This window comes from Canis lupus, chromosome 1, assembly GCF_048164855.1.
Source record: "Canis lupus baileyi chromosome 1, mCanLup2.hap1, whole genome shotgun sequence".
NCBI lineage: Eukaryota > Metazoa > Chordata > Mammalia > Carnivora > Canidae > Canis > Canis lupus.
In genome coordinates this window covers 117,242,415-117,268,616 of record NC_132838.1, presented here as the reverse complement: position 1 = coordinate 117,268,616, position 26,202 = coordinate 117,242,415, and the positions used below count along the sequence as shown (strand labels likewise).

The 26,202-nt window shown below is 50.8% G+C and overlaps 3 protein-coding genes across 8 annotated transcripts; 1 reads left to right on the top strand and 2 right to left on the bottom strand.

Moving 5' to 3' along the window:
* Nucleotides 1-3,211: 3,211 nt before the first annotated feature.
* Nucleotides 3,212-9,652, bottom strand: NFKBID (NFKB inhibitor delta). Of its 3 annotated transcripts, XM_072779913.1 has the most exons (12): nucleotides 9,505-9,652; nucleotides 9,017-9,117; nucleotides 8,765-8,825; nucleotides 8,087-8,286; nucleotides 7,665-7,855; nucleotides 7,477-7,582; nucleotides 7,217-7,363; nucleotides 7,052-7,103; nucleotides 6,810-6,958; nucleotides 4,926-5,042; nucleotides 4,441-4,605; nucleotides 3,212-3,883 (listed from the first exon to the last, which is right to left on the bottom strand). In XM_072779913.1, the coding sequence occupies exons 4-12, from the start codon at nucleotides 8,090-8,092 to the stop codon at nucleotides 3,830-3,832; spliced, it is 987 nt and encodes a 328-aa protein (XP_072636014.1). In that variant the 5' UTR covers nucleotides 8,093-8,286; nucleotides 8,765-8,825; nucleotides 9,017-9,117; nucleotides 9,505-9,652; the 3' UTR covers nucleotides 3,212-3,829. The 3 variants fall into 3 exon arrangements, with proteins under 3 accessions (XP_072636014.1, XP_072636003.1, XP_072635995.1); XM_072779902.1 differs by lacking the exons at nucleotides 8,087-8,286; nucleotides 9,505-9,652 and having other exon boundaries at nucleotides 9,017-9,116; XM_072779894.1 differs by lacking the exon at nucleotides 9,505-9,652 and having other exon boundaries at nucleotides 7,477-8,286; nucleotides 9,017-9,084.
* Nucleotides 9,653-10,341: 689 nt separating this feature from the next.
* Nucleotides 10,342-13,284, top strand: HCST (hematopoietic cell signal transducer). Of its 3 annotated transcripts, XM_072779920.1 has the most exons (5): nucleotides 10,363-11,411; nucleotides 11,815-11,903; nucleotides 12,301-12,324; nucleotides 12,773-12,904; nucleotides 13,135-13,284. In XM_072779920.1, exons 2-5 carry the CDS (start codon nucleotides 11,867-11,869, stop codon nucleotides 13,173-13,175), a joined length of 234 nt encoding a protein of 77 aa, XP_072636021.1. In that variant the 5' UTR covers nucleotides 10,363-11,411; nucleotides 11,815-11,866; the 3' UTR covers nucleotides 13,176-13,284. The 3 variants fall into 3 exon arrangements, 1 of the variants encoding a protein (XP_072636021.1); XR_012008797.1 differs by lacking the exon at nucleotides 12,773-12,904 and having other exon boundaries at nucleotides 10,342-11,903; nucleotides 12,301-12,366; XR_012008794.1 differs by lacking the exon at nucleotides 13,135-13,284 and having other exon boundaries at nucleotides 10,355-11,903; nucleotides 12,301-12,366.
* Nucleotides 13,285-13,434: 150 nt separating this feature from the next.
* Nucleotides 13,435-16,610, bottom strand: TYROBP (transmembrane immune signaling adaptor TYROBP). 2 transcript variants are annotated; one of them, XM_072779875.1, is made up of 5 exons: nucleotides 16,455-16,610; nucleotides 16,044-16,070; nucleotides 15,757-15,891; nucleotides 15,542-15,585; nucleotides 13,435-13,667 (listed from the first exon to the last, which is right to left on the bottom strand). In XM_072779875.1, the coding sequence occupies exons 1-5, from the start codon at nucleotides 16,513-16,515 to the stop codon at nucleotides 13,602-13,604; spliced, it is 333 nt and encodes a 110-aa protein (XP_072635976.1). In that variant the 5' UTR covers nucleotides 16,516-16,610; the 3' UTR covers nucleotides 13,435-13,601. The 2 variants fall into 2 exon arrangements, with proteins under 2 accessions (XP_072635976.1, XP_072635987.1); XM_072779886.1 differs by having other exon boundaries at nucleotides 15,542-15,588; nucleotides 16,455-16,609.
* Nucleotides 16,611-26,202: the final 9,592 nt, after the last annotated feature.

Genomic DNA, 26,202 nt, shown 5'->3' with positions numbered 1-26,202 from the left:
TTAAACCCTCATGCACCTCATTTTGTGGCTTTGGGGTTAGCCCTCTACCTATGCTGTTACCTGTCCCAAGAAGGTTGCTATGGAGATTAAAAGGGCTAATACCTGTGGAGATGTTAGACCTGTGCCTGCTACTTCACAAGTATTTGTTAAATAAATTTTAAAACAGGGACTCCTGCGTGGCTCAGCGGTTAAGCGCCCGCCCTCAGCCCAGGGCGTGATCCTGGAGTCTCGGGATCGAGTCTCACATCGGGCTCCCTCCATGGAGCCTGCTTCTCCCTCTGCCTGTGTCTCTGCCTCTCTCTCTCTCTTTGTGTCTCTTATGAATAAATAAATAAAATCTTTTTTAAAAAAAAGTTTAAAAAATACATTTTAGGGGATCCCTGGGTGGTGCAGCGGTTTAGCGCCTGCCTTTGGCCCAGGGCGCGATCCTGGAGACCCGGGATCGAATCCCACATCGGACTTCCGGTGCATGGAGCCTGCTTCTCCCTCTGTCTGTGTCTTTGCCTCTCTCTCTCTCTCTCTCTGATGACTATCATAAATAAATAAATAAATAAATAAATAAATAAATAAATAAATAAATTTAAAAAAATACATTTTAAAAACAGCATGGTGGAAAATACTTATAAGGCACTCACTCTGTGCCAGGCACCCCTCCGAGAGCTTTTTACTACATTGACACTCTTAATCATTACTTCTATCCCGTGAAGGAGGTACTATGACTAGAAATGGAGATAAGAAGTTACATTACATGCCCATGGTCACCATCTAGGAATGGTCAGAGCTAGAGATTCAACCCAGGCCAACCTGGCTCTAGCATCCATACACTTAGCCATTTTGCTGACCTGCTGCCTAGAAATTCAAGGCTGCCCCATACGCCATACAGGTTGTGCCCTGCAAAATTCCAAGTGATACCATTCACTTTCTAGACACTGTAGATTTGCATTTTTACTACAACTTCCCAGCAGGTGGCAGCAATATGCTATGTTCTAATGTCCGCTAAGTATACAATTTTCTGACAGATGCCCTAGGGAGGAAGCACCTAAATCTAATTCTCCCAAAGAGCCTATGAGCTCAGTGTCTCTTTATAATACATACATGTAAATACAAGTCATGTATATTAAATATAGACGTAGCAGACATTGGGAGGAAGATGCCTACATGGTATAAATTGGACACAATGCCACAGCTTCATCGGAGAACTGTTTCCAACATTCTGAGATCTTTAGTTGTACTGAGACACTTTAGCAGAAATCTATGACTAGCACCACAGATGGGGGGAGAGCTGCCTTTGTTTACACAGCCAGGGGTGATCAACAGGATAACAATGGGTAAGGAGCTCCAAACAGGTGGGGCAAGGAAATGGAAGGTCATTTTGCTCACTTTGCTCAGTATGTGATTCCTTAATAATGTTTACATATTAATGAGGATACTTAGGGTAATTAATTTTAAAACACTTACTGAAATTCCAGCAGGAAAAATAACTTTGCTATTGTTCATTTGATGCTCTTGTGCTACTAAGCTGCCCTTCTCTTCCCACTGAAAACAATTTAATTTTTCTTTTAGTAATAGTCTATTAGAGACATTTAATCATTTTGTCATTTTATTTTTCATTTTGTTATTTTAATAAGTACGTGTATGTTTGTTGATACATGTTGGGATATACATCTTATATGTCAATAGACTCTAAGATGCCATCAATGATAAGAAATAACCTAATGGGGCACCTACGTGGCTTAGCCCCTTGAGCATTCAATTCTTGGTTTCTGCCCAGGACATCATCACAGCGTCATGGGATTGAGCCCCACATTGGGCTCCATGCTCAGCATGGAATCTGCTTGTCCTTCTCCCTCCCCCTCTGCCCCACTCCCCCCACTCACTCTCTCTCTCAAATAAATAAATAAATATCTTTAGGTACCACAAAGGAAAAAAGTACAGAAATTAAACTATGCCACACTATGACTATAAGATGAATTCCAGTTAAGTTCTTAGAATCTATGAAATAACATTCCTATGAATTTTTCATGGGTCAGCTGCCTTTATGTGCATACACAGAAGAGCAATGTATGCTGGTACAGGGCAGCTGATATGGGAGACTAACACAGATGGCTCCTGAAACCCTGCCTCCCAATTTTCAAGCTCTGTGTAGTACCCCCTCCCCAGATTCTAGCTTGGCCCTGTGAATGACTTTGACCAATATGATGTCAACAAGCATGATGTAAGCAAGGACTTCTTGGAAACACCAGGTGAAGAGACCCACCCACCTTCCTGGAGAGACTACACGGACCTAGAGATGCTCAGCCCACTCACAGTGGCTCCAGCCATCTCAACTGAGCTATCAGACATGTGAGTGAAGTTGTTTGGCCTAATCAGGCCTCTAGCTGACTGTAGCCACAAGAGTGACCAAAGTAGGATAGGACGATCCAGTTGAGCCCAGCCTAGATTGGAGGATCATGAGCAAATAGAGATGGTTGTTTTAAGCTAAGTTTTGGGGTGGAGACACTGGCACATGCCCTGAAGTATGCTTGGTTTGTTGTCCTTAAGAGGCTCTGAGCAGTGGAATGCTCTGAGAAGTCAGAGGGCTTTCAGCGGGGGCTCATGTAGGGGTAAGATTTGGACAAAGTCCAGGGCAGAGGTTGTGGGGCAGTTATGAGAAGAGGGCATCGTGGAGGTCTTCTGTCTTAGTTTGGGTTTCTCTGGAAGAAGGATTTGAGGACAACTTATTGGTAAGAGAGGTGGGAAAGGACACAGAAAAGGGCAAGCAGACAGGAAAGGGTGTGTTATCAAGCCAGAACCAGTATGGGGAGCTGGGAGCTTAATTCTGTTGGGGAATTCCGAAAGCCCGTGAACACACACTTCCACATTATCTTCATAGAAGTGAGGGACCTGGAATATTTCTCTACCATCTCCTTTCAATCTCTGCTTAGAGGGCTGTTGGATGGTAAGTGGCATAAATTTGTTGGCATTTAAGGCTACCCATACCCATACCCATGCTCATACCCAGGGTAAGGCAGGCACCAGGGGTCTCACAATGCCCACAGGCAGTCAGACCGCCAGGATGAGGGTGGACAGGGTGAAGGCGGCGGGATATGGACGTGGCACCCACGGTCTGTTACACACCCCACCCAGGCACAGTCATCCAAACACGCCTCCTCAGCCAAGCACCACAGCCACTCCCCTGCACCAATGCCGCCAGAGATGAAGACAATGACAGTGCAGTCCAAACTGAGTTTAATAAGTTGTTTCAGATAGGGGAGAAATTCACTGGAAATGCGGAGATCAAGGATGGAGCCCAGTTGAGCTCTGAATTAGAAAGCATAGGACCCAGGGGACTTGAATCTAGGAAGAGTCCTTCCTATGTCTCAGGGGTAAGGACATGAATGGTGTGGGTCCTGGGGAGGTTTGGGGGTCATCTTAGGAGCTCTACTGGATGACACTGGGAGCTATTCTGGGGGTACCCCAAGTACTGTGTAGGGAAATCATATCTGGGGTTCTAGAGGAGTTGAACTAGACTTGAGGAGGGGAAGGGGGGCTCCAAAGGATCCCAGTGGAGAAAGGGTTAGGGTCTAAAGTGTTTCACAGAAACAATCAAGGGGCCTCGATTTCACAGAAATCATCAAGAGGGCTCCTTGTGGGTGGGGGAGGGGTATCACACCACCCCAAATATTGGGGATTGTTTACCCCCCCAGCAGCCATTTTGGGGTTTTAATGTAAGACCCCGATGGCAGGACATTCCACATACATTATCATGGATTTGCAACATTAGCATACGCTGGCTGTCCCACAGGACGGAGGGGACTGGAAAAATCAGTCCAGGTTCTGGGTTTGAGTCCTAAGAGGACAGGCCTGGGGGTGCCACACGGCTCCTCTTCAATAGCTGCCGAAGCTGCGGACAAGGAGGGGGAGGAGAAGTTAGGGAGGCTAGAAAAAGAGATAAGGGACAGAAACCCTGTGAAGGTGGGGGGTAAAGTACAGAACAGAGTAGGGTCGATTGGGTTTGCAGGTCAGAGGTTCAGAATCAAGGTGCAGGGTTAGGGAAGATGGTTCAGGAGCCAGCACTAGGGATGAAGGATAAAGGTGTTGCTGGCTGGGGGTTCCCACTCTGGGGTTAAAATTCAGGACTAGGAGTCAAAGGTAGAGGCAAGGGGTCAGAGGTCACACTTAGGGCTGTGGTAGAGGGGTCAGAGGTTATACTTGGGAATCAAAGGTCACACCCTGAGGTCAGGACTCAGGGTTAGAAGTAGAGCTTAGGAGGAGTCACCAGTACCAGGTGGGAAATCAAACACTGGGGTCAGAGGTCATACTTTCAAATCAGGGCTGTAGAGGACCAAGGTCAGCTCCTGAGATTAAAAGTCATCCTCTAAAGTCATGAATGGGTAGGGTCAGGGGTTCACACTGTTAGGTCAGAGGCCACTCTGCGGTCAGGATGGGCCCAGTGCTCACCCCCTCAGGGCCCGGCCCAGGCCGCAGCAGGTGGACAGGCTGCTCGTTCTCCAGGTTTCGCAGCGTTGGATCTGCGCCAGCTGCCAGCAGGCGTCGCACGATAGCCTCTTGGGGTGGCCCAGGGGGCAGAGCAGCTGCCATGTGGAGGGCTGTGTTCCCATGGGCCTGGGGACAGTGAGGGGAGGACTGCTAAGGATTCAGACTCAGCTGGCCCGGGCCTCTACAGTGCACTTCAGATTCTATCACACTCCTGCTTCACAGCCACATCCCACTTGTCCCTCCTCACAGCCCAGAATCCTCTCCATAATCCCACTCCACATGCCCCTCCATCCATGGCCTATACACTCCCCCAATCTCCATCCACATCCTATAGAGGCCTTGCCTATGTTCCATTAGCCGTCCCTTCCATAGCCCACAGGCCTCCCAACATCCCGCTGCCCTTCTCCATCTATCTCACACAATCACGTTCCGACCGAGGCCCCCACCTTCATGTTGACGAAGGCCCGCAAGTCTCCCTGTGGCAGCTCAAGCAGCAGCTGAACCAGGGTGGGATTGGCAGCCTGCACAGCCAGATGCAGAACAGTCTTATTGCTCTTTATCTCCTGTAGAGAAGGGAACGGCGGAGGTCAGGCCAGTCCTCACACCCAAGGCCCCTCCCATGGAACCCAAGAGCCCTTAGACACCACGTTCCTCCTTTGCAAGCACCCAGGGGTGCCTTACACAGTTATATGTGTTGTGCACTAAACAAGAGCACCACATTTAAGGGGCTGCCATTCACATTGTACGCATCACAGGACCATGTGTTTATTATGACAAGTTTCCAGCCCAAGTGTCTTTGAGGAGAAGACTCTTATATCTAATCCTCCTAAGGAGCTCTGGGCTAGCAGCTGCCCATATCTGTAGGGATGCGACTTGAGCAGCATTTTTGGGGGACCAACTAAGCCTATGTGTACTTCCTTATTTAATTGTTCTCTTCATATTTTGGAGCAAATAAAGACATATTGCACAGTGAAACTTGATTACCTGTTCTTAAAGAGTTTGTAATAATGGACATTAAAAATATGATGGGTTTATACAAGGCAAAACAACTTAGTTGGCTCACCAAATAAATAACGAAGAGGAGACAAGGAGATAGAGGAGGAAACGACTTTAAAAGTCCTTAAGGGACTCTTGGGTGGCTCAGTGGTTGAGCATCTGCCTTTGGCTCAGGGTATAAACCTGGGGTCCTGGGATCTCCCCATGGGGAGCCTGCTTCTCCGTCTGCCTATGTCTCTGCCTCTCTCTCTGTGTCTCTCACAAATAAATAAATAAAATCTTAAAGTAACACAAAAGCCCTATAATGGCAATATGTGGGCTTTATTTGGATCCTAGACTTTTAATGAAAAAAAAAGAAAGCATATCACTTTAGAGTCAATCAGAAATTTGAACACAGCCAGGATATTTGATACTATGAGATTAACTTTTTTGTAAGATGGAATAATGGTATTGAGGTTAAAAGAGTTCTTAACTTTAAAGACACAAATATTTGTGGATAAAAATACATGCTTGGTTTACTCTAAAATACTATAGGAAAGTTGAAGAATGGATGGGGCAGGACTGGTTACAAGTTGCTGATTACTGATGTTGGGTATGGGGAGTTCACTATATTATTTTCTATATTTTATCTGTGTTCAAATTTCTTTAACTAAAAAACAAAGCAAAATAATAAGCGGATGTTGAATTCTCTCAGGCAGCCTGTGAAAGAGCTACTAGCAGGGGAAGGAGAGTAACAGAACTATGAAGCATTGGATTCTGGCGTGAACCACGTGATTCTAATCCCCTGACACTTAGAAGCTGTAAGATTTTTGACCCCTGTGACTCAGTTTCTTTTTTTTTTTTTTTAATTTTTTATTTATTTATGATAGTCACACAGAGAGAGAGAGAGAGAGAGAGAGGCAGAGACACACACAGGCAGAGGGAGAAGCAGGCTCCAAGCACCAGGAGCCCGACGTGGGACTCGATCCCGAGTCTCCAGAATCGCGCCCTGGGCCAAAGGCAGGCGCCAAACCGCTGCGCCACCCAGGGATCCCTGTGCCTCAGTTTCTTTACCAGTAAAACAGGAAAAGTAACAACAGTGCGCATGTCGAAGAGTATTTGTGAGGGTTCAGTTAGCTAATCTATGAAACTCCGTGTTTGATGAATAGTAAAGTGCTTGATCAATATAAGCTAAGATCAATAATATTATTCTCTGGGGCACAAAAGCTGAAGTAACGTGCTCAAGTTCACCAGGCTGGGAAGAGCCAAGTCAGCTTTTGTTTGGAAGCCCTGGACATCCAGGTGACCCATCCCACACACCTTTCTAGAGACCGGCTGCCCACTGCCCAGCTCACCTGGCTGGTGTGATCAGCACCCATGTGCAGCAACATTTGGACACAAGCCAGCCTGTCTCGGGCCTGGGTACTCAGTACCCGGAAACATAGGTCAGGTGGGTGCACGGCAACGTTGAGGGCCAGGATGGCTGTGTGGAGAGGGGTGAGGCCTGCGGAACAGAGACAGTGAGGGCTCTGCATCTGGGGCACCCACCCCACCCAAGCCCACCTGCCACACCCACCCTGCCGACCACTCAACTTACCCTCGAAGTCTCTGGCTTCCAGGTCGACCTGAACCCCCGAGTTAATCACAGCCTGAGGAGGAGAAGGCAGAGGGCTGGATTAGTCTCCCCAGGCCTGCTAGCCCTGGAAGCCAGGATGTGAGCCACCAGTCCATCCCATTCACCCCACCAGCCAGCTGGCCATACCGAGAGGACTCCTGGGAGCCCATAGGTAGCAGCCACATGCAAGACAGAACGTCCCTGATGATCGGTGGCATTGGGCTCTGCTCCCAGGTTCAGTAGATCCTCCACAATCAGGGGCTGGTTGGCGGCAGCAGCCACCAGCAGAGGGGTCTGCAGGAGATAAGAGGGTTAGTCTGAGCCCAAGTCTCCTCCCCTCTGCAAACCAAGAATCCAGGTTCCCAGACCTTCTGCCTTCAAATCCAGTCCAGGCCCCCGGCCCTCACCTTGCCCTTATGCTCCCGAATGTCCAGACGTCTGTATACCTGGAGCATCTCAGCTGCGGCATACGCTGCCCAGCGCAGCCCTCGAGCCGCGAATAGGTGCAGGAGCCTGAGAACAGGTAGGGGGCAAGCAGTGAGCACAGCAGCCCCGCTAAGCCAGGAACATGCAGACCGCAATCCCCTATACTCACGTGTCTCCCTCCTCATCCTGGGCCAGCAGCTGTTGAGGCCCCAAAGCCAGCATGTGAGCACGGGCTGTGTCCAGGGATGGTCCGGTGGCCAGAGTAGGCAACGGTGGGGGTCCTGAAGGAAGTCCAGAACCTCTCCAGGATCCTGCCTGTGGCAGGGAAGGTTCTGCATAAAGCCGGGTATCCAGGGGGTCCTGAAGGATACATGTGGTGGGCAGACCCAGTCAGCTGAGAATTCCCTCTTCCTAACATACAGATGTACACACAGTGCCAGGCAGAGTGGCTGGGTGCCCCGCCTGCACCAAGTGACCCTGGACCTTTGGGCCTCAGTTTTGCCCATCTGAAGAATGGGATCTTAATCCAGCATGAGGGCAACTGGGAATTTTAGGGGTCCTTCAGCATCCTATTCCCACTCTGTATCTCACCTCCATCCCCACAGAATATGGACACTGCCGCCCTGGGTCGGAGGGTGGGTAGAAGTCAGGAGTCAGGAAGCCTTCAGCAGCAGAAGCAGGGTAAGAGTAGGGGCTGTCTGTGTAGGCAGCATGCGTGTTGGGGTCCCAGTCTGGAAAGCCCGTGGTGGGAGCCAGGCTGCCAGGTCCAGAACCCACAGTCTCTTGGTGTACTGGGAAGCGAGAATGGCCTGTGTGTGAGAGGAGGGGCAGGGGCAGGCCTGGTTACCAGAGTTGGGGAAGTCCTGACCTAGACTGGAGGACCGGAGTGAGGGCCTGGAATCTCCCAAGGTACTGAGAGCTAGTACTTGTGGGACACCAAAGGGCTGGAACCCAGAATCCAGGGCACCAAGCGGTTGAAAGCTTGGACTTCTGCCACCTGGACTCCAGGGACACTGAGGGTTGAGCGCCTAGACTCTTGGAGCAACAAAGGGCTGCAAGCCTGGGCCCCCGGAACACGGAAGGACCTCATACATAGACTAGCGGGCTCCAGAGAATCTGGGAGATCAAGCTGCTACCGGGTCGCAGCAAGAAAGAGGGTCTGGTCTGACTCCTAAGTTTCCCCAAAGTTCTAAGATTTAGAATGTCTGAGTCGGGGAAGAAAGCTGGGGCTGCGCCAGCTGAGGGGACCAGATGGGTTTCCAGACTTACCAGCCTCACTCTCATTCACAGATGGGGTCAGGGACTGGGCCGGGGGAGGTGGAAACTGTCCCTGGAGAGGCATAAACAGAAACGAAGGAGGGTGAGTTTATGTGACACAGCCCTCAGCATCCAGTCCCAGCCGCAGCATCTAAGTCAGGGCCGCACCCCCGCTCCGTGCTGAGGGCCCAGGGAGCCCTCAAGTCCCCGCCCAACAGGACACGGCCTCACGGGAGTCCCGCTTCAGGGCTTCCCGGGCCTTACCGGTACCCCCCCAGCCTCAGGCTGCTGCTGACGGCGCCTCTGTTCTTCCAGGAGCTTCTTCACGGTCTGCGATGGGCAGTGGCTGCGTTCACCCCGGCTCACTACGGGGGGGGGGGGGGGGGGGCGATCAGAGGTCCTCAAGTCACCCAACTCGGGCCCCCTCCCTCGACCTCCTGCGCGGAAAAACTGGCAGGCTGACGCCACCTGAGGACCCCAGAGCCATTCTTAGCTCTCAGGTGCAGCTTCCGCCTCCGCCGTTTCCTTCCCTTCGCTCCGCGCTTTCCCCTCTGACCCAACTTTCCACCAGCGTCGTGGAAACTGGGGAAGGGGGAGGGGCGCGCCCCTCTGCAGCACCTCCCCCCCCCCCCCAGCTTCCGTGAAAACTCCCAGCCCCCAGATCTCCCAGTCGCGGGGCCTGGGGGGCCGCTGGCAATGACGCCCTGAGCCGCACGGGCAGCTTCCCCGCGTCGCTCTGCCCTGAAGCTGACCTCGACGCACGGTCCACGGGAACCAGGCGTCCGGCCCGGGTCCCCAGCCCCTCTCCCCAGGGGACGACGAATCAACAGCCCGCCGGCTCAGCCAAGTCCAGACCCCGGCGCCCCTCAGATCTAAGAGTCCAGGCCCCACTCTGGGGAGCCCGAGCGCCTAGCGCCCCTTGCCCCGGGACCCAGGAGTCCGGGCGCTCAGCCTCGCCCCCCTTGCGCCCGGGAGCCCCGGTTTCCAGGAGCCTGGTCCGCAGCCCCCGGGAAGTCGAGGCCCGGAGCCCGCGCCCTCCCGAGCCCGGGTTCCGGCGGAGGAAGGGTTAAGCGGGGGAGGGCGGACTCGGAAACGGCCCAGACACGACGTGCTGACGTCGCGGCGCTCACGCAAGGGAATCTTCCATCCACCCCTTCCCCTCCCCGCGGCGCGCCGCAGGTGTCCGGCTCCGAGCCCGGCGGGCGGCCAGGCGTGGAGCTCGCGGAATCCCCGCACGTGGGGAATTCCTGCTCGGCGCGGGGGCCGGCGTGGGCGGAGACGCGGGAATTCCCGGGGCGGGGGCAGGGCGGAGGTCGGCGCGGCCCGCGGCGGCCCGGCCTCACCCACGGCTTTTAAACCACCACGCCCCCAGGAGCGGGGGTCCGGGCCGCCAGCCCCCTCCGCCCGCACCACCCGGGGACCCACCCCCCGCCCGGACCCAGGAGTCCGAACCCCCGGGCCCCTCGCCCCCGGGAGCCCAGGCTTCCAGCCTCCGGCCTCCCGGCCTCCATCACCACCCAGCAGTCCGGGCGCCCGCGTCCGCTCACTCTCAGCACCCAGGCTTGACGCTCCCCCATCCCGCGGTTCTCGGGGGCCGGACCCCCCACACCCTGGCTCTCGAGGGGCCGCGCGCCCCACCTCCCCACCTCCACTTACCCCTCGGGTTCCGTGGCGCGGATTGCGGGCCCCCAGGGCCGCGGCCTCGGCGCTGCGCCAGCCTCGCTCTTCCCCCGCGGAGCCGCCGCCGGGTCCCCGATCTAGGGTCGTGCCCCACGAGTTTTAAAACTGGGTCTCCGGCCCCGCCCAGTCAAGGGCAGGGCCCGCCCACAGGCCCGGGAGTCCCCGCGTCGCGCTAGAGCGGGTCCAGTCCCTGAATGGGCGGGGCTGACATTGAGGCCCCCACTCCTGAGCCTCCCTCGGACGAGGGGGGCCCGACGGGCGGGGCGTCTTTGGTTTGAGGGAGAAGCGGCCTGGGACAGAGGACACCTGAAGGAGGAGGGCGCTGGGGGCCTGGCCTTCTGGGTCTCTGTCCGAGGGGGTTCTGGAGGCTTCCATTTCTGGGGCCTGGGCTGGGAGGGGACAGTATTACTGAGTCCTGGGGTAAGAGGAGGCTGGGGTTCGGGACTTCCTGGTCCCGAGGGAGGCAAGAGTGACCTGGGTGAACTCAAATTTCTCCCTCTTCCCCACATCACTTTGTTTTCCAGAGGTCAGTTCTCGTCTATTCGTTCATCCTTAAGAATAGTTCATTACTGCAAGGGAGGTACTTTGCTGGGTGCCTCCGGATGGCTGTGAACCAAGAACAGGAATTCCCAGCCCTCAGGCCAACTGCCATCCCTGGGGTGGCTGGTTCTCAGTTCCCATCTTGGGGACTATGTTAATCATTTCTCCCCCGGCTTTCGAGACTTCTGCTCTCCTGGTTCTCCTCCCTCACATGCTGTTCCTTCCCAGTTTCCCTGGCTGTTTCCACCCCTTCACCCCCATTCTTGGGGGCCAGGGGCACTCCTCTGCCTGTACTCACTTCCTTGGTGATCTCATCCAGTCTCGTGGCCTTAAATGCCATCCATAAGGCATCAACCCGAAAATTTACATCCTCCAGCCCAGGATTCACAGATGCAGCCGTGGTCATTCAGTTCTACAGGGAGATCTGTCGGCATTTCCAGTTCAGTGTCCCCAGACCTTGGCACTTTCCCCCTAAACCTCCTCCCCTCTCCCCTCCTTCTCCATCTTTTCAGTTGCTCAGTCCAGAAGCTTTGGTCATCCCGAATCCCTCTCTTTCAAACACACCCCATACCTACAAGATCAGTAAGTTTTGTTGGTTCCACCTCCAAAAGCTCTCCAGAACCTCCTCAGTGCCCACAGCCTGGTCCATCTGTCACCTTCCACCTGGACAATCATAGCAGCCTCCCTGGTCTCTGACCCTACCCCTAGTTCATCCCCAAAGGCAGTCACAGGGACCCACCACTTCTCCCCCTCCCACACCTTCACACAGGAAGCAGGTGGCCTTGCCACCAGCAGAGTGACATCCGCTATTGCTGCTTCTTTACTCCCCAACTGTTCCTCAGGACTTCTCTGGACCAAAGCCTCTTGCCAGACCCCTTCTAGCCTCAGCCTAGCATGGCCCCTTCCGGTGACATCCTGCTCCTGCTCCCAGGTGAAGCCAGTGGTTATGGGGCCTGGCAGGCAGAGGACTTATGAGAGGGGTGGCTTGGGTGGCATCTGAAGGGAGGAGTGCTGAGAGCAGGTGCTCTCAGTACCCTCTCCTTTCTGGAGATCCGTTTTAGCTTCAGGACCTGGTTCTTTGGGGGAGAGAAGCTGAGTCTGGGGTAGTTGCCTGTTCATCTCCCCTTCTCGCTGCCGGGCCTGTCTCTGTCTCTACTGCTGATTTTCTATCTCTGTGTGTGTGTCTGGGAACTCCCCTACCCATCTGGGCTCTTTCTCATTTGCTCTCTCCCAAACGGAGGTTACTTCTCAGGGTACCACCTTTTCCCTGCACCCTGTTTTGGAAACTGCCTCTCCCCTGCTAATCCACTTTCCCTCTCTTTTCACAGTGATTGCAGCTCTGGTGACCCCAGGTGAGAAATGAGCACGCCTTGCCCTCTGCCATGGCACTTCAGGTACTGCTTCCATCCCTACAGGGTGGCCTGAGGGTCCTGGAACAGCCCCAGTGGCTCTCTAGCTCACCAGCTCACCTCTCACCAAATCAGAGCCCCGAGGATCTGGGGTCCTCTCTGGGTCGCCATCTCACTGCCCACATCACCAGATTGAAGCCCCAGGGACTCGGCTACCCCCTAGCCTTCGTAGGGAGTCCCCGCTATGCCCAAAGCACCTCGTATGTCTCTCTGTGCTGGGGGCCCCCACCCACCTCCTCTTTCATCCCCCAAGTCACCCTTGGGGAATCTCAGACAGACAGACACACACACACACCCGCCAGGGACTTCATCTGCTCCCAGTGTCCAAAGTGTAGCCCTGAGGGTCTGGAACCTTCCTCAACTGCCTTCTCCCCTGGGCCCCACCCTCCAGGTTCCTGTTCCGGATGTGAGCCTGTCTGTCTGCCCCTGCTGGCAGGCCTCATGGCCGCCCATGCGGTGGTGTCACTGCTAATCATTGCAGCAGTGTTTGTGTGTGCTTGCCCACGCCACAGGCCCACCCAAGGTGAGGACAGAGACAGGGTAGGGCCTGGAGGGAGAAGTGTCCCTAGGGAGGGGGCCCCCAGGGAGGGGCCCCCCAAGGGAAGCCCTAGAGGAGATGCTGGGGAAACCCTGGGGGCGGTGACTGGAGGGGAACTCCAGAGGAAACCCCTGAGGCAGGGGGTCCCCAGGAAGGTGGAGATGTGGGTGGGTGGTAGGTGGTCAGGCCTCATGCTTTCTCTCCCCCACCTCCAGAACATGACAAAATCTACATCAACATGCCTGGCAGGGGCTGACCCCCGTGTAAGTGAGACCTTGGACTTCTGACCCTCTGCTTCCTGTGTTGTGTGTGGCAGCACAGAAACACATTCCCCACTTTGGGGTGAAATAAAGCCATTGAAAATACCTCTGGTTCTAATTCTTCCTCAAAGAACCCCAGGGTCCCCAAAGCCTCCCTCCCACTTATCTGTTTCTGGGTAAATGACCCCCCTCCCGGCCCCAAGTCCCACATATCCAAGCCCCCCTCAGCTGAAAGATCTGGGATGACTCGACAGATCTTTTATGTGCCACGTTTATTTGGGGGCAGTGATGGAGAGAAATCTGACCTCTCAGAGAGGGCACTCTGTGGATCTTTATCTTGGTGGAAGTAGGAATAGGATGCAGGGTAGGTGTCAGGAATGAGTGGATCCAGGCATCAGGATGTTGACTGCCGTGGTTTAGGCTCATTTGTAATACGGCCTCTGTGTGTTGAGGTCACTATAGACATCTGACCTCTGACCTTGGAGCTCCTAATGGAGGGACACGGTGGGAGTCATTAGTGGATGAGGTCCACTGAATAAACTTAAAACAAAATTCAGCCTTCTCCCAGTGGCCTATAAGGCTCCTAGCAGCTTCTTCAACCTCGCAGCCACGGAAGAGATCTGGATTTTAATCAAGTACATTTAGTGTTTCCCTTTCTCCTCCACCTCATCATCATGCCCCAGCCTCAGGGCCTTTGCACATACTGTTCTCTCTGCCTGGAACCCTGGTTCCCTAGATATTCCCGTGGATGGTTCCTTCTCCCCCTTCAAGTCGCAGCTCATGTCACTTTCTCAGAGAAGCATTTATTGATTTTGTCATCACATTTCTCCCCCCCTCACCCACACCCTGCCCCCACTGTCGTCACTGTCATATCAGCTTTATTTCTTCATGGTACCTCCCCAAATTATCTCAACTGTTCATTTGTCTATCTCCCCAACTAGGATGTAAACTCTGTTGCAGTGTAGGTGCTCAATAAATCCCACCAAAGGTTGAGTAAATGAGAATCATGCTTTGCCCTAACATGTCACTGCCCCCAATAACCGAAAAGCTCCCTCATTTTCCTGGACCTCACAAGGCCAAACTCAAGATGCTTACACTTTACAAAGAGACTTTTTAATCCCCAGGTGAGACAAAGCAAAGTTGGCTGCAAGTAAGTAAGAGACTTCACAGAACATGGCTCATATTTGGCGGGGCAGGGAGGGGGGAAACCTATGGCCCCAAGAGGCAGCCCTCAAGCTGAATCCCTGAAATCCTACACGAATGACTGGCCTGGGTATACATCTTTATGGGAAGGGGGCTGTTTGGCTTCCCTTAGCTTCGCACAGGAGCCCATGACTCCCCAAAGTGTAGAAGGGCACTGACAGAGAGGCAAGAGATGGAAAGGTGCCTGTCTGCATGGTGGCATTTTTTTTTTTTTTTTTTATGATAGTCACAGAGAGAGAGAGAGAGGCAGAGACATAGACAGAGGGAGAAGCAGGCTCCATGCACCGGGAGCCCAACGTGGGATTCGATCCCGGGTCTCCAGGATCGCGCCCCGGGCCAAAGGCAGGCGCCAAACCACTGCGCCACCCAGGGATCCCTTTTTTTTTCTTTTTTAGAGAGAGAGAGAGAGCATGCACATGTGAGGATGGAGGCAAGAGGAGAATTTTTTTTTTAAAGATTTATTTATTTTGGAAAGAGAGAGAGCACAAGCAGGGGGAGAGGGGGAGGGGCAGAAGGAGAGGGAGAGAGAGAGTTCCAAGCAGACTCCCCACTGAGCAGGGAGCCAGACATTCCACAACCCTGAGACCACGACGTGAGCCAAAATCAAGAGCCAGATGCTTAATGGACTGAGCCACCCTAGGCACACCTGCATGGTAGTCCTTAAGAAGGGTTTCAAGATACTTGTACCACCCCTCGATCACATGCACAGTTTTGTAAATTTTTGTGTGAGTTTTTCTGAGGAGTCTCTAGCTTTCATCAGCTTCTCAAAGGGATACAGGATCCCTCCTTCCAAAAAAGTCTAAAACTCCTCTCTTCAGAGTTACCGAATTGGGGCTGAAATCTGTTCTCTGCTCTTTTAAGAGCTCGTCCCAGAAATCATCCTGTCCCGAACACTTCAGCGCTTGCCTTCTGGCAAAGGCCTCTATGTGCCCTTGCAAACATAAAACCCCATGTTTTCTCACACATTGTAAGCTGAGCATAAGGCCATGATTGATCATTGAAAGCCGTTTTGGACAGATGCCCCGTTAATCTTTGAGGTTGGCAATGTTGCTCAGAAAGTGGCTTTAGGGTCTAGGTTCTAGAGGGACTGGGAAAGTATTTAAGACAGACACCTACAGGGTAGGAGGGACATGTGAGGAAGAGAAGCTGGTTTTCTCACCTGATAAGGCGACTCTGTCTCAGTGATGCGCTGTTTCCTGGTCACTGCTGGGGGATGGGGAGTAGAGCAGAGTGCAGAGACAGTTCAGGTGGTGAACTGGGACCATTTTGCTGATGCAAAATCAGCCCCTCCATCACCCACTTCGGATGGTTGTGACTTGGGAGCTTCCTCCTCCCTCAGGAAGTCCCAGGCTATCCCTCGCCAGCCCCACTCACCTTCCACAGACCCTCGTCCCCGAGGAAACATTCGGCCCAAGGAGTACACGGCCAAGGCAATGAGGAGGGTCAGCACCAGGTCCCCCAGCACGATCCCTGCCAGCACACCGGGACTCACCACGGGGCAGTTGCATCCTGAGAATGTGGCCCAAAGGTTTGGGGTGGTCAGTGGAAGTTGGGAATTGGGAGGAAGTGTCAGCAGGGGAAGGTTCAGAGAGATTGGGGAACAGATAGAGGTGGGGAGATCTTCGGGAGGTAGGGAGGGAGACTGCAGAGTCTAGGCCTACCGTCCTGTGCCTGGATAGGGCTGAAACCTGAGGGGAGAAAAAGAAGGTAAATTGAGTCATGGGGCTGTGACAGGAGGGTGGGCACAGAAGGTGGGGAGGGTGGATCCTGAGAGCTAGGAAATGAGTGGAATTTTGTGTCTGGTGGGACCTGTGGGCCAGCATCAAGGCTACTGGACTGTGCTATTTCTATCCCAACTTGTCCTATTGCGACACCCGGACAGTCCCTTCCCCCTTGCTTCTACCAGAGGCCAAATCTTGGGGGCTCTGGCTCTGGGAGACAGACATAACTTTTGAGGGACAGGGATCTGCTTTCCCCCACCTCCCTTTTGGTTCTCTTTCTATCCTGTACCCCGCTCTGCCCCAAGCTGAACCCAGGGACTCGGGAGGCAGCTGTAGAAGCCCCCAACTCACCACCCATGCTCAGAAGGAGAGGCAGGAACAGGAGCCTGTTGGAAGGTCCAAGGACCCCCATGACACAGGCGACGCTGCTGGACGCCAGAGTCCAGGGGCCGGTGGGATGTGGTGTAGCGTCCAACCAAGTGAAGGAGGAAGTCTGAGGTGGGCGGTGGCAGAAGGGAGGAGGGGACAATACAGGAGGAGGGACGGAGACAGATAATGCCAGGAAGAATCAGGCCGAGACACCGTGGGGGCCACGCTATAGCCTCTAAGGACTGGACGTAAAAAGAAAAAGGCTACATGCACCAATCTACCCCTGACCGGGGGTCAGCCATCAGTGCAACAGGACAGTCAGTGGCTATGACTGAAGCCAGCTTTTCCTCTTCCTGGCTTAAACAAGTCATTCAACCTCTCTGGGCCTCAGCTCCCTTACCTGTAAAATGGAAGAGTAAATTAGTACCTATTTTGCAGGGGCTTGTGAATTAATGTTTCCAGAACAGGGTCCAACACTCGTTAGCCTTTTATAAGTACCAGCTATAATTATTTGATAATCAGAACTTTGTGATATTTATAGGATATTGCAGAGAGCCATCGGGATATGGGTCCTAATAAGCTGCAGGCATTCTGTCCTACGGTGTTAACTCTTTCAACCCCCACACCCATCTGAGATGGTTGCTCTTATCATTGCCCAGGGGCACCGGGGTGGCTCAGTGGTTGAGCATCTGCCTTTGGCTCAGTGGTTGAGCAGTGGTTCTGGGATCAAGTTCCGCAGAACTCTGCCTCTGCCTGTGTCTCTGCCTCTCTCTGTGTCTCTCATGAATAAATAAACAAAGTCTTAAAAAAAAAAAAAAAGACACTTGGCAAGGTGACACAGCCAATAAAGGTGATAATGAAACCCAGGACCCAAGGACAGATATTTGATCCTTAGAGGGAAAGAAAAAAGAACCAAGATGAAAGATTGGGAAGGAGAAAGAGAGAGAAGGATAGACAGTGACGCTGATAAAACCCAGTACAGACACAGGGATCGGGGGTTTGGGGTGAGGCAAATGGGAGACAACGTGGTGACCACCAAATGAGGAAGTAGCTGGAAGTGAGGACAGAAGGAGGGCACCCAGGAGGAGACAGGGACCTCTAGTCGTGCCGCCGCCCCCCACTGCCAGCCTGAGCTGGGGCTGGCTAGGAGGAACCTGAGGTTAGGGCACTGGGGGATGGGCCAGTGGCAGGAAGCCCTCCTCCCCCATCCAGGCGTCACACTCCACAGCTACCAGGGCCTGGTCTTAGGGGAGAAAAGGGGAAACTGGATGCTGGTCATGGGACAGACTCTGAGTGGCGCTTGGTGGTGGGCGGATTTGGAAGCCAGAGGAGAGTCAGGGCCCATTCGGAGGTAGCACAGGCTGGTAACAGCCACCATCGCCCAGGCCTGGCCGAGTCCAGTTGCTAAAGAACCAACAACCCCTCCACTACCACCACCGGGTCTGCAGTGAGCACAGAGAGACCAGGCCCTGGAAGCCCCACTGGCAGCACACCAGGCCTCAAGGTGGCTGAAGCCGAGTGAGCCACGGGGCAGTCAGAGATCAGAGGAAGCTCTGAGGCTGGAGGGTCTTGATCTGACTCAGGTGCTGGGGGGGTAGGGAGCACACTGACACTGTGGGGGGGCAGGGAGCGGAGCAAGGGCCAGTTTATGTGAAGATTCTGTGAGGTCTATCAGAGTGATGTCTCTGTATATGCTCAGTGAATATGAATCACTACCCTCATCATTACTGTTATTGTTATTAGTACTAAAAGTCTCCAGTTCTGGGCTCACCTTGATAAAAATCCTCCCTCTATCCCTCAGACTCAGCCTCCCAATCTGGTCCTCCCGACGACTCCAGCCAGGCCTGAACTGTCCCCAAGTTCAGTCTCATAGCCGGCACACTGGTGCACCAACCAATCAGGGAGCTGCAACCAAACGGCTGGGTCTGAGACCTGGAGCCCCCCCCCCCTTTTAATTGCCATTGCCGTGATGTGAGGAAGTCTGAGGTATCCCAAGGGAATGCAGGTATCTGTTGGGGGGGGATAGAGGCTCTTTACCAACCAGAAATGAAGTATTTAAATATTTTAGCAACTGGTATGACTATACTGGTGCAGACCACAGAATGTTGGCCTGGCCTGGTCGGACTGGACCGTCTCTGGGCGGATTAGCCATTGGGTGAAAGAAGGCTGAGATGGAGGGCACCCAGCTGACTGGGAGCCACCCCTCACACAGCCCAGGCTCCAGGAAGTAGGGCTGCTTCACCCTCCCATGAGATCCGCAAAGTGTCTCAATCTCTCCTGGCCGCAGCCCAAGAGTTGGGCAAGGCCCCAGCTGACGTTGCCAGAAGGCAGGCAATGTGTTGCGCCTGTGACAAGCTTGTCTGTGGAAGCTCCAGCTCCTCCCTACTCTCCCTGCTTCTACTTCTGCCCCCTATAGTCCATCCTCCCCCCAGCAGCCAGAGGAGGTTCTTGGAAAAGCCAGAGAACCAATTTTGTAAATGGCCCCACGTTTTGAACGGATGCGTCACAAAAGAGACCTGAGTGGCCAACAAGCGTGTGAAAAGGCACTCAACATCATCAGCCATTAGGGAAATATGGATTTAAACCACAATGAAATACCACTACACACCCACTGGAATGACTGTCTTAAAAAGACTGACCATCTCAGGTGTCAGCAGCGAGGTGGAGCGATTGGAAATCTCACACTGCCGGCAGAAATGAAGAATAGAGCCAACACGTTGGGAAAGAGTTGGGTAGTTTCTTAGAAAGGTAAATACTCACCGACGCAGAGATCCAGCAGCTCCACAGAACAGACATCCTGACCAAGAGAAATAAAAGCATGTATTAACATAAAGACCTGCCCATCTTTCTGCCCTCCCCACCTCCCCCTCTTTCCCTCGCTTCCCTTACTCTAGCTACACTGGCCGTCTTGCTGCTTCTTGTTTAAGTCAAGTTCATTCTCACCCCAGGACCTTTATACCTGCCGTTCCCCCTGCCTATGATGCTTTCCCCCAAAGTCCACGTAGAACTGGACCTTTCCCATCCTCCAGATCTCAGCTCAAATGTCACACCCTCATGGAGGCCTCTCCTGACCACCATTGCTCAAGTCGCCTCCCACCACCAGTTTCATTTTCTTCCTATATTTATCATACCTGAAATCCTCTGAATTGTGTGTTCCCATTTATACTGTCCGCTACTTCCTCTAGAATGGAAACTCCATGAGAACAGGAGCCTTTCTGCCTTGTTCACTGTCGTATCCCCAGCACATATAGTAGAGACTCAGTAAATACTCTTTCAATATTGGACTAAACGGCCACCAGTAACAGGTTGCATTAAGCATGGCTCTTCATCTCTGCAGAGGTCTAGGGGTATCCCAGACATGGCCACCATTTCTTCTTGAATTAATCACTTGGCCGATAAGAATGCTAGTGTCCCCAAGTATCCCTCTGCTCCTTCTTTCAAGAGGTTTTTAGCAGGGCATCTGCCCACCAAACCAAAGACTGTATTTTCTGGCCTCGTTTGCATCTAGAGTGGCCATATAACTTCCTCCTGGCTGATGGGCAGTGTGGGAAGTAAATGAACAATTTAGAAGTCCTAGCCTTGGTGGAGGGATGCACTCTACTCCTCTTCTGGATTTTCTCATTTGCTGGAATTTGAATGTGGGAATCTTGGGACAAACGGATGAGAGCAACATCATAAAAATGAAAGCAAGAAGACAGAAGGAGCCCATCATCTTGGAGGATCCACACCAACCCTGGACTTCTGGTGATGGAGGAAGGTCTACCTTGTTTAAAGACACTCATGGCAGGTGGTCTCCAAAGATGGTCACCAAGAATTTCTTCCTCCCAGTAGGCACATCCCATCTCTCTCATCCAGAGGTAGAGACTCCAGTTTCCTTGTCCTTGAATCTAGGCTGACCTTGTGACTTGCTTTGACAAAGAACATGGTAGAAAGTATGCTGAGCCACTTCTGAGCATAGGTCTTAAGAAGACTTGTAGCTTCTGGTTTTACTCTCTTGGAATCCAGCTGCCAAGCTATAAGGAAGTCCAAACTCCCTTCCTGGGGAATAAGACTGCACAAAGAGGCCCTAGAGGATGAGACAGTATGTGGAGAGAAAGGCCACATGGAGGAAAACCAAGGCACCCCAGCCCATAGCAAGTGCCAAGGTCCCAGGCAGGTGAAAGAACTCATCTGGATCTTTCATGCCATGCCAGCCACCAGCCAAATGCAGCCACTTGAGTGACCCCAGGCAACACCAAGTGGAGCAGAAGAATCACCCAGTCAGCTCAAAGAATCATGAGAAATAATAAATCATTGTTGCTTTAAGCCACTATGTTTTTGTCTGTTTAGTCTGTTACAAAGCAATTAACAATGATAGATTAATTTTTTCTAATTTTTAAAACATATTTTATTTATTTATTTGAGAGAGAAAGAGAGAGAGCATGAGTAGGGGAAGGCGGAAGGGCAGAGGAAGAAATAGACTCCCCACTGAGTAGGGAGCCTGATGTGGGGCTCAATCCCAGGACCCTGAGATCACAACCTGAGCCAAAGTCAAGAGTCAGATGCTTAACTGACTGGGCTACCCAGGTGCCCCAAAGCAACAGACAATGGAAGTAGCACTGTTATTTGGGGGGCTTTGTTACAACAGTCAGATCTATATTCTACTGGATCTAGTTTCAGATGCCCAGCCTGAACTAGCTGAAGCTCAAGAATGAATTTGTAAAGATTTGGAGGCTAATGCTACACATGCTCTAAGGAAAAGGTGAGCACCCAACCACCAGAGGAAAGGGGATGATGGAACTTTGGACAGATCCAGACTGACTCTGAGACTCTCGCTTGCTTCTGCTTCTCTCTGGACCAGTCTTGTTCAGCCCTCTCTATTCCGTATGGAGTTGCAGAGTTTCTGTCATCAATAGCTCACTCTTGCTGAGCCCATGATTTAAAAAGAAAAGAGGGTACCTAGGTGGCTCAGTAGGTTAAAGTCATGATCTTGGAGTCCTGGGATCGAGCCCTGTAGATCGCTCCCCACTCAGGGGGGAGTCAGCTTCTCCCTCTCCCTCTGCCCCTTCCCCTCTGCTCCATACTCATGCTCCTTCTCTCTAACAAATAAAAAAAAAAAAAAAAAAAAAACACTTTTAAAAGGAAGGAATCCTGAGGAAGGGCTATGATTGGCACAGCACGAATTCCCAGTCCACCCCAAACCAATCACCTGTGGCTGGGGTTGATGAGTAAAGTCTGCAAGAAAATGACAGGATCTGGGATCCCTGGGTGGTGCAGCGGTTTAGCGCCTGCCTTTGGCCCAGGGCGCGATCCTGGAGACCCGGGATCGAATCCCACGTCGGGCTCCTGGTGCATGGAGCCTGCTTCTCCCTCTGCCTGTGTCTCTGCCTCTCTCTCTCTCTCTCTGTGTGTGTGACTATCATAAATAAATAAAAAATAAAAAAAAAATGACAGGATCCAAAAGAACTCTGGTTTGGAGAAGGAGGTAGGAACAGTCCCTAAGCAGTGTGTAGGGGATGTCACTGGCGCACAGACAAATCTGAAATACATCATGCTAAGTGAAAGGTGCCAGACTCAAAAGTCTATTTTCATAAGACATTCTGGAAAATGCAGGCCCATAGGGACAGAAATTGAATCAGTGCTTGCCAGGGGCTGGAAATGGAAGCAGTGGTTGACTACAAAGGGAAATGAGGGAAATTAGGGTGGAGGGCACAATAAAATTCTCCATTTTTGTTGTGGTGATGATTACATAACTGTATGCACTTGTCAAAACTCATAAAACAATACACTAAAACGGAGGTATTTTACTCTGTGTAAATTCTACCTGAATAAAAAATTGTTTTAAACAGATGAAAATTGTAAGCACCAAAGAAACTGGTAAAGAGGTGTCATGATGTCTTTATTTCCTACCAGTTGCAATGTTGACAACTAAACAGATGTTTCCCACTTTGACTTGTGGGAAATAGCTAGCAAATGCTGACTTGCAAGGTAAGTGAAGCAGGATCAGCAAATATTGTTTTCTCCCCTTCTATTAAAATAGAATTTGTAATTGGGCATCTGGTCTCCCAGCCAAGACTATGTTTCTCAGCCTCTTTGGGGCCAGGTGAGGCCTTGTAACTGCCTTCTGGCCAACGGAATGTGGGAAGAAACAACTTCCAGGTTGTGTCCCTAGAGGCAAAGATGTTTCCTCTCTTTCTCTGTTCTTCCTCTTGGCAGGGATGCGGCCCCAACACTGGGGGTGAACAGACATCCTAGACCACAACAGCTGACTTTTCATTTGTGAAATGAAAGCCTTTAAAATATAATTAAAGCAATGCAACATAGATTTATCAATTGTGGTTCATCCATATCATAAATGCGTCATTGTAAATGAATTAAAATTCTTCAAGCTGATTTGAAGGGATTTTAACTGAGAAAAGTAAGATAGAAAGAAAAGAACATAGTATGATGCCAAGCAGTGACCAAAAGAGTCCCTTGTAAATATGTGTATATATGTTTGCATATTTTTTTTTAATTTTTATTTATTTATTCATGAGAGACACACAGAGAGAAGCAGAGGGAGAAGAAGGCTCCCCACAGGGAGCCTGATGTAGGACCCAATCCCAGGACCCTGGAATCATGACCTGAGCCAAAGGCAGATGCTCAACCATTGAGCCACCCAGGTGCCCCTATGTTTGCATATTGAGAGGCATTGGAGAAAGCTATGAAAGGAGACATCTCAGGCTGCCACCATTGGTAATATTTGGTGACCTGGGTCAGGATAGGAGATCGGGGAGGGTAAGAGCAAAACAGGATTGTGAGTGAAGGAAATATATGTTAACAAGAATGTGTATAGCAAGATGATATTTATATCAAATTATATGTGTAAAATTGTGTATATCTGCACAGCAAAAACTGAATGACATTCAAGAGAATAGTATCTCTGGTTGGTGAGATTTAGGTACTTATATTTTCCTTATTTTTAAAATTTGTGTTTTTACAAGGAGTATTTTTAACTTCTATTATCATTTAAAAAATTAAAATATTTATTTTCAGAAAACACAACAGATACATAAAGGCAAATTTGTGTGTGTGTTGGGACATCTGCTGCCAACCATTGTGTTCTAATAATTCAGAAGGCATCCTCCACTGAAGAACAAATGAAAATGCAGGGTGAAATATATAGGAAAAGTTACTATAAGTAGCAAAGCACTAGTAAGAGATTAAGGAAATACCACCCAAAATCCAAAATAAAATAAGAGGGGAACCCAGAACTCAAATGACTTCCCCACCCCCTTTTTTTTTAAGATTTTATTTATTTGTTTGACAGAGAGTGCATGAGAGAGCGCACAAGCAGGGGAGGTGGCAGGCAGAGGGAGAGGGAGAAGCAGACTCCCCACTGAGCAGGGAGCACAATGTGGGGCTCAATACCAGGACCCCGGGATCATGACCTGAGCTGAAAGCAGGCGCTTTACCAACTGAGCCACCCAGGTGCTGCACCTTCACTTTGTTCTAAAAGCATTTTCCAACCCAGAAGACGGTTTGGGATTAGAGAGGCAAAAGTAAAGGCCCAGATCCACCCCGTCAGAGAGTCTGAACATCAGCTCTTTGTTTTAAACTGAGACCTGAAGGCCATCACACTCAAGGTAAGAGTGAGCTCGAAGTCACTTAGCCTTCATGTGAACTATCAGCTTGTCCTTGTACCCTCTAAGTCAGGTAAACCTAGGTCTTGTCCTGGATTAACATCCCCTCTGGATTACAACCATATTAGGTCTTCAGGTTCTTCCTACAAATCTAAGACATCATGAACAAGAACTAGCAGAATGAAAAAAAAAAAAAAAGAACTAGCAGAATGAACAGAAATGACAACATACATGCAAACACTTCCGATTTCTGACTATATCACATATGCTAGTTTGTGTCCTGCTCATTTTTGCAAATAATGTATATGAACCTGGAACAAGCAGCTATATTCCCTTCGACTGTTCATCTATGACCTGACTTTACTGTTATACATCTGCTCTTGTCCTAGAAAGTAACCAAGGAGATGACCCTCATGCTACAGAGGGCAAACTAAGTTAGACACCAAAGCTAAGATTTCATTTCTTAGTTCACCTATGCTAGGAAAGAGCTGTGGGGCCTAACTTCATCCAAGCCAGCATTTACCACACTCCTAAAGGACAGTTCTTTATATTTGGATTTCTTCTTCCCAGTGCCTGGAATGTGGATGTGGTGGGAATCATCTTGGACCACACAGGACAGGGCACTCCCCATGGGATGGCAAAGCCATAGGTTAAAGCGCCCTGGATCTCTGATACCGTGAAGCCCTGGACTATTTATACTTGCTTTATTGGTGAGAGAAAAATAAAATTTTACTTTGTTTAAGCCACTGTTATATTGAGTTCTGTTACAGGGTTCACATCCTATTAACCTATGTCCTATCTAAGTGCTCATTATACATGAGCAATTTCTCATGTTTCTAAAATCCCCTGAGAAATATCAGTCTCGAGGCACCTGGGTGGCTCAGTGGTTGAGTATCTGCCTTTGGCTCAGGTCGTGATCTCAGGGTCCTGGGATCGAGTCCCACCTCAGGCTCCCTGTGGGGAGGCTGCTTCTCCCTCTGCCTATGTCTCTGCCTCTGTGTGTGTCTCTCATGAATAAATAAATAAAATCTTGAAAAAAATACATTAAAAAAGAAATATCAGTCTTATTGGATTTGTAATATTATATCCTCTGAAGTTCTTGAATTTTTATTCACTTATTGCACATAATCTTTTATTCAACACATATTTTTCCAGGCTCCTGGGTGGGTGATAGATATATAATGATGAACAAATTTGCCCTCATAGAGCTCACATCCTAGTAGACAGGGAATAAACAAGAAAAATAAATAAACTTTTCTATTTTCAGATACCATGTTCCAAAACGTGTGGCAGAGACTGGCTAATTTATCACTAAAATGGCTTCCCTTTGCTCCTTTGCACACCCTGTCAGTTATGTGAGCCAACAGCACATGAGCAAATGTGTTTCGCTGGATCTCCAGGTGTGACCTTGAGGCCCTCACTTCTTTCAACATCTACTGATAGAGAAGACTGGTGGCAGGGGCAAGCCAACTAAAGAACCTCAGAGCCACCAGATGGAAGGAGCCTGAGTCCCCAGGTGACTCAGGGGCATCCAGCCTACTAACTACACTATAGTATGAAGGAAATAGAGATTACAGTGAGCCACTGAAATTTGGGGGTTTTTTGGTTAACATTAGCTAGTAATTTAGCTTATTTAATACATTCCATGAAGCAAAGACTCTGGAAGACTACAAAACTGGCTCCACTTTTTCACCCCTCTCTGTCTCCCTGCCTTTTGCCATCTGACTTCCCAGCAACTTCCTTCAAAGGGTGGAGTCTATTTCCCTCGCCCTTGAATCTGAGCAGGTGTTGGGAACAGATGTGGTCAACAGAATGCTGAAGAAGGAAATGGCATGCCAGTTGACAGCAATAGCTAACTGATATAGGCTCCCTGACCAAATAAATTCAGGGGAAAAATGCCCAGGAGGTCCCGTAGAGTTATCATGGACTTTGCATGCTGATAAAAATCCCTGCAACAAAGCAGCTCATCTAACTTCATCCGAGCCAGCATTCCTCTTCCAAGGAGCCCTTTTATCTTCAAATGACATCCCGTGGATCTTTGTCAAATGTTAGTAGGACATGGGATTATTTCCAATTCGTTTCTGGTTTTTTGTGTGTTTGTTATTATTAGAAAATGGTGCCATGAAAAT

Bases quoted from the DNA above. Each gene is read 5' to 3' on its own strand.
- NFKBID (XM_072779894.1), bottom strand. From the start codon at position 8,001: ATGGGCAAAACTGAGGCCCAAAGGTCCAGGGTCACTTGGTGCAGGCGG. The intron at 7,364-7,476 runs GTGAGGGCCGGG...TATCTCCTGCAG, and splicing joins TTCGGGAGCATAAGGGCAAG to ACCCCTCTGCTGGTGGCTGC. The intron at 3,884-4,440 runs GTGAGCACTGGG...CCTTGTCCGCAG, and splicing joins CTGGGCCGGGCCCTGAGGGG to CTTCGGCAGCTATTGAAGAG.
- HCST (XM_072779920.1), top strand. From the start codon at position 11,867: ATGGCCCCTTCCGGTGACATCCTGCTCCTGCTCCCAG. The intron at 11,904-12,300 runs GTGAAGCCAGTG...CTCTTTTCACAG, and splicing joins CATCCTGCTCCTGCTCCCAG to TGATTGCAGCTCTGGTGACC. The intron at 12,905-13,134 runs GTGAGGACAGAG...CCCCACCTCCAG, and splicing joins ACGCCACAGGCCCACCCAAG to AACATGACAAAATCTACATC.
- TYROBP (XM_072779886.1), bottom strand. From the start codon at position 16,515: ATGGGGGTCCTTGGACCTTCCAACAGGCTCCTGTTCCTGCCTCTCCTT. The intron at 16,071-16,454 runs GTGAGTTGGGGG...TTCTCCCCTCAG, and splicing joins TCTCCTTCTGAGCATGGGTG to GTTTCAGCCCTATCCAGGCA. The intron at 13,668-15,541 runs GTGAGAAAACCA...TCCCTCCATTAG, and splicing joins AGACAGAGTCGCCTTATCAG to GAGCTCCAAGGTCAGAGGTC.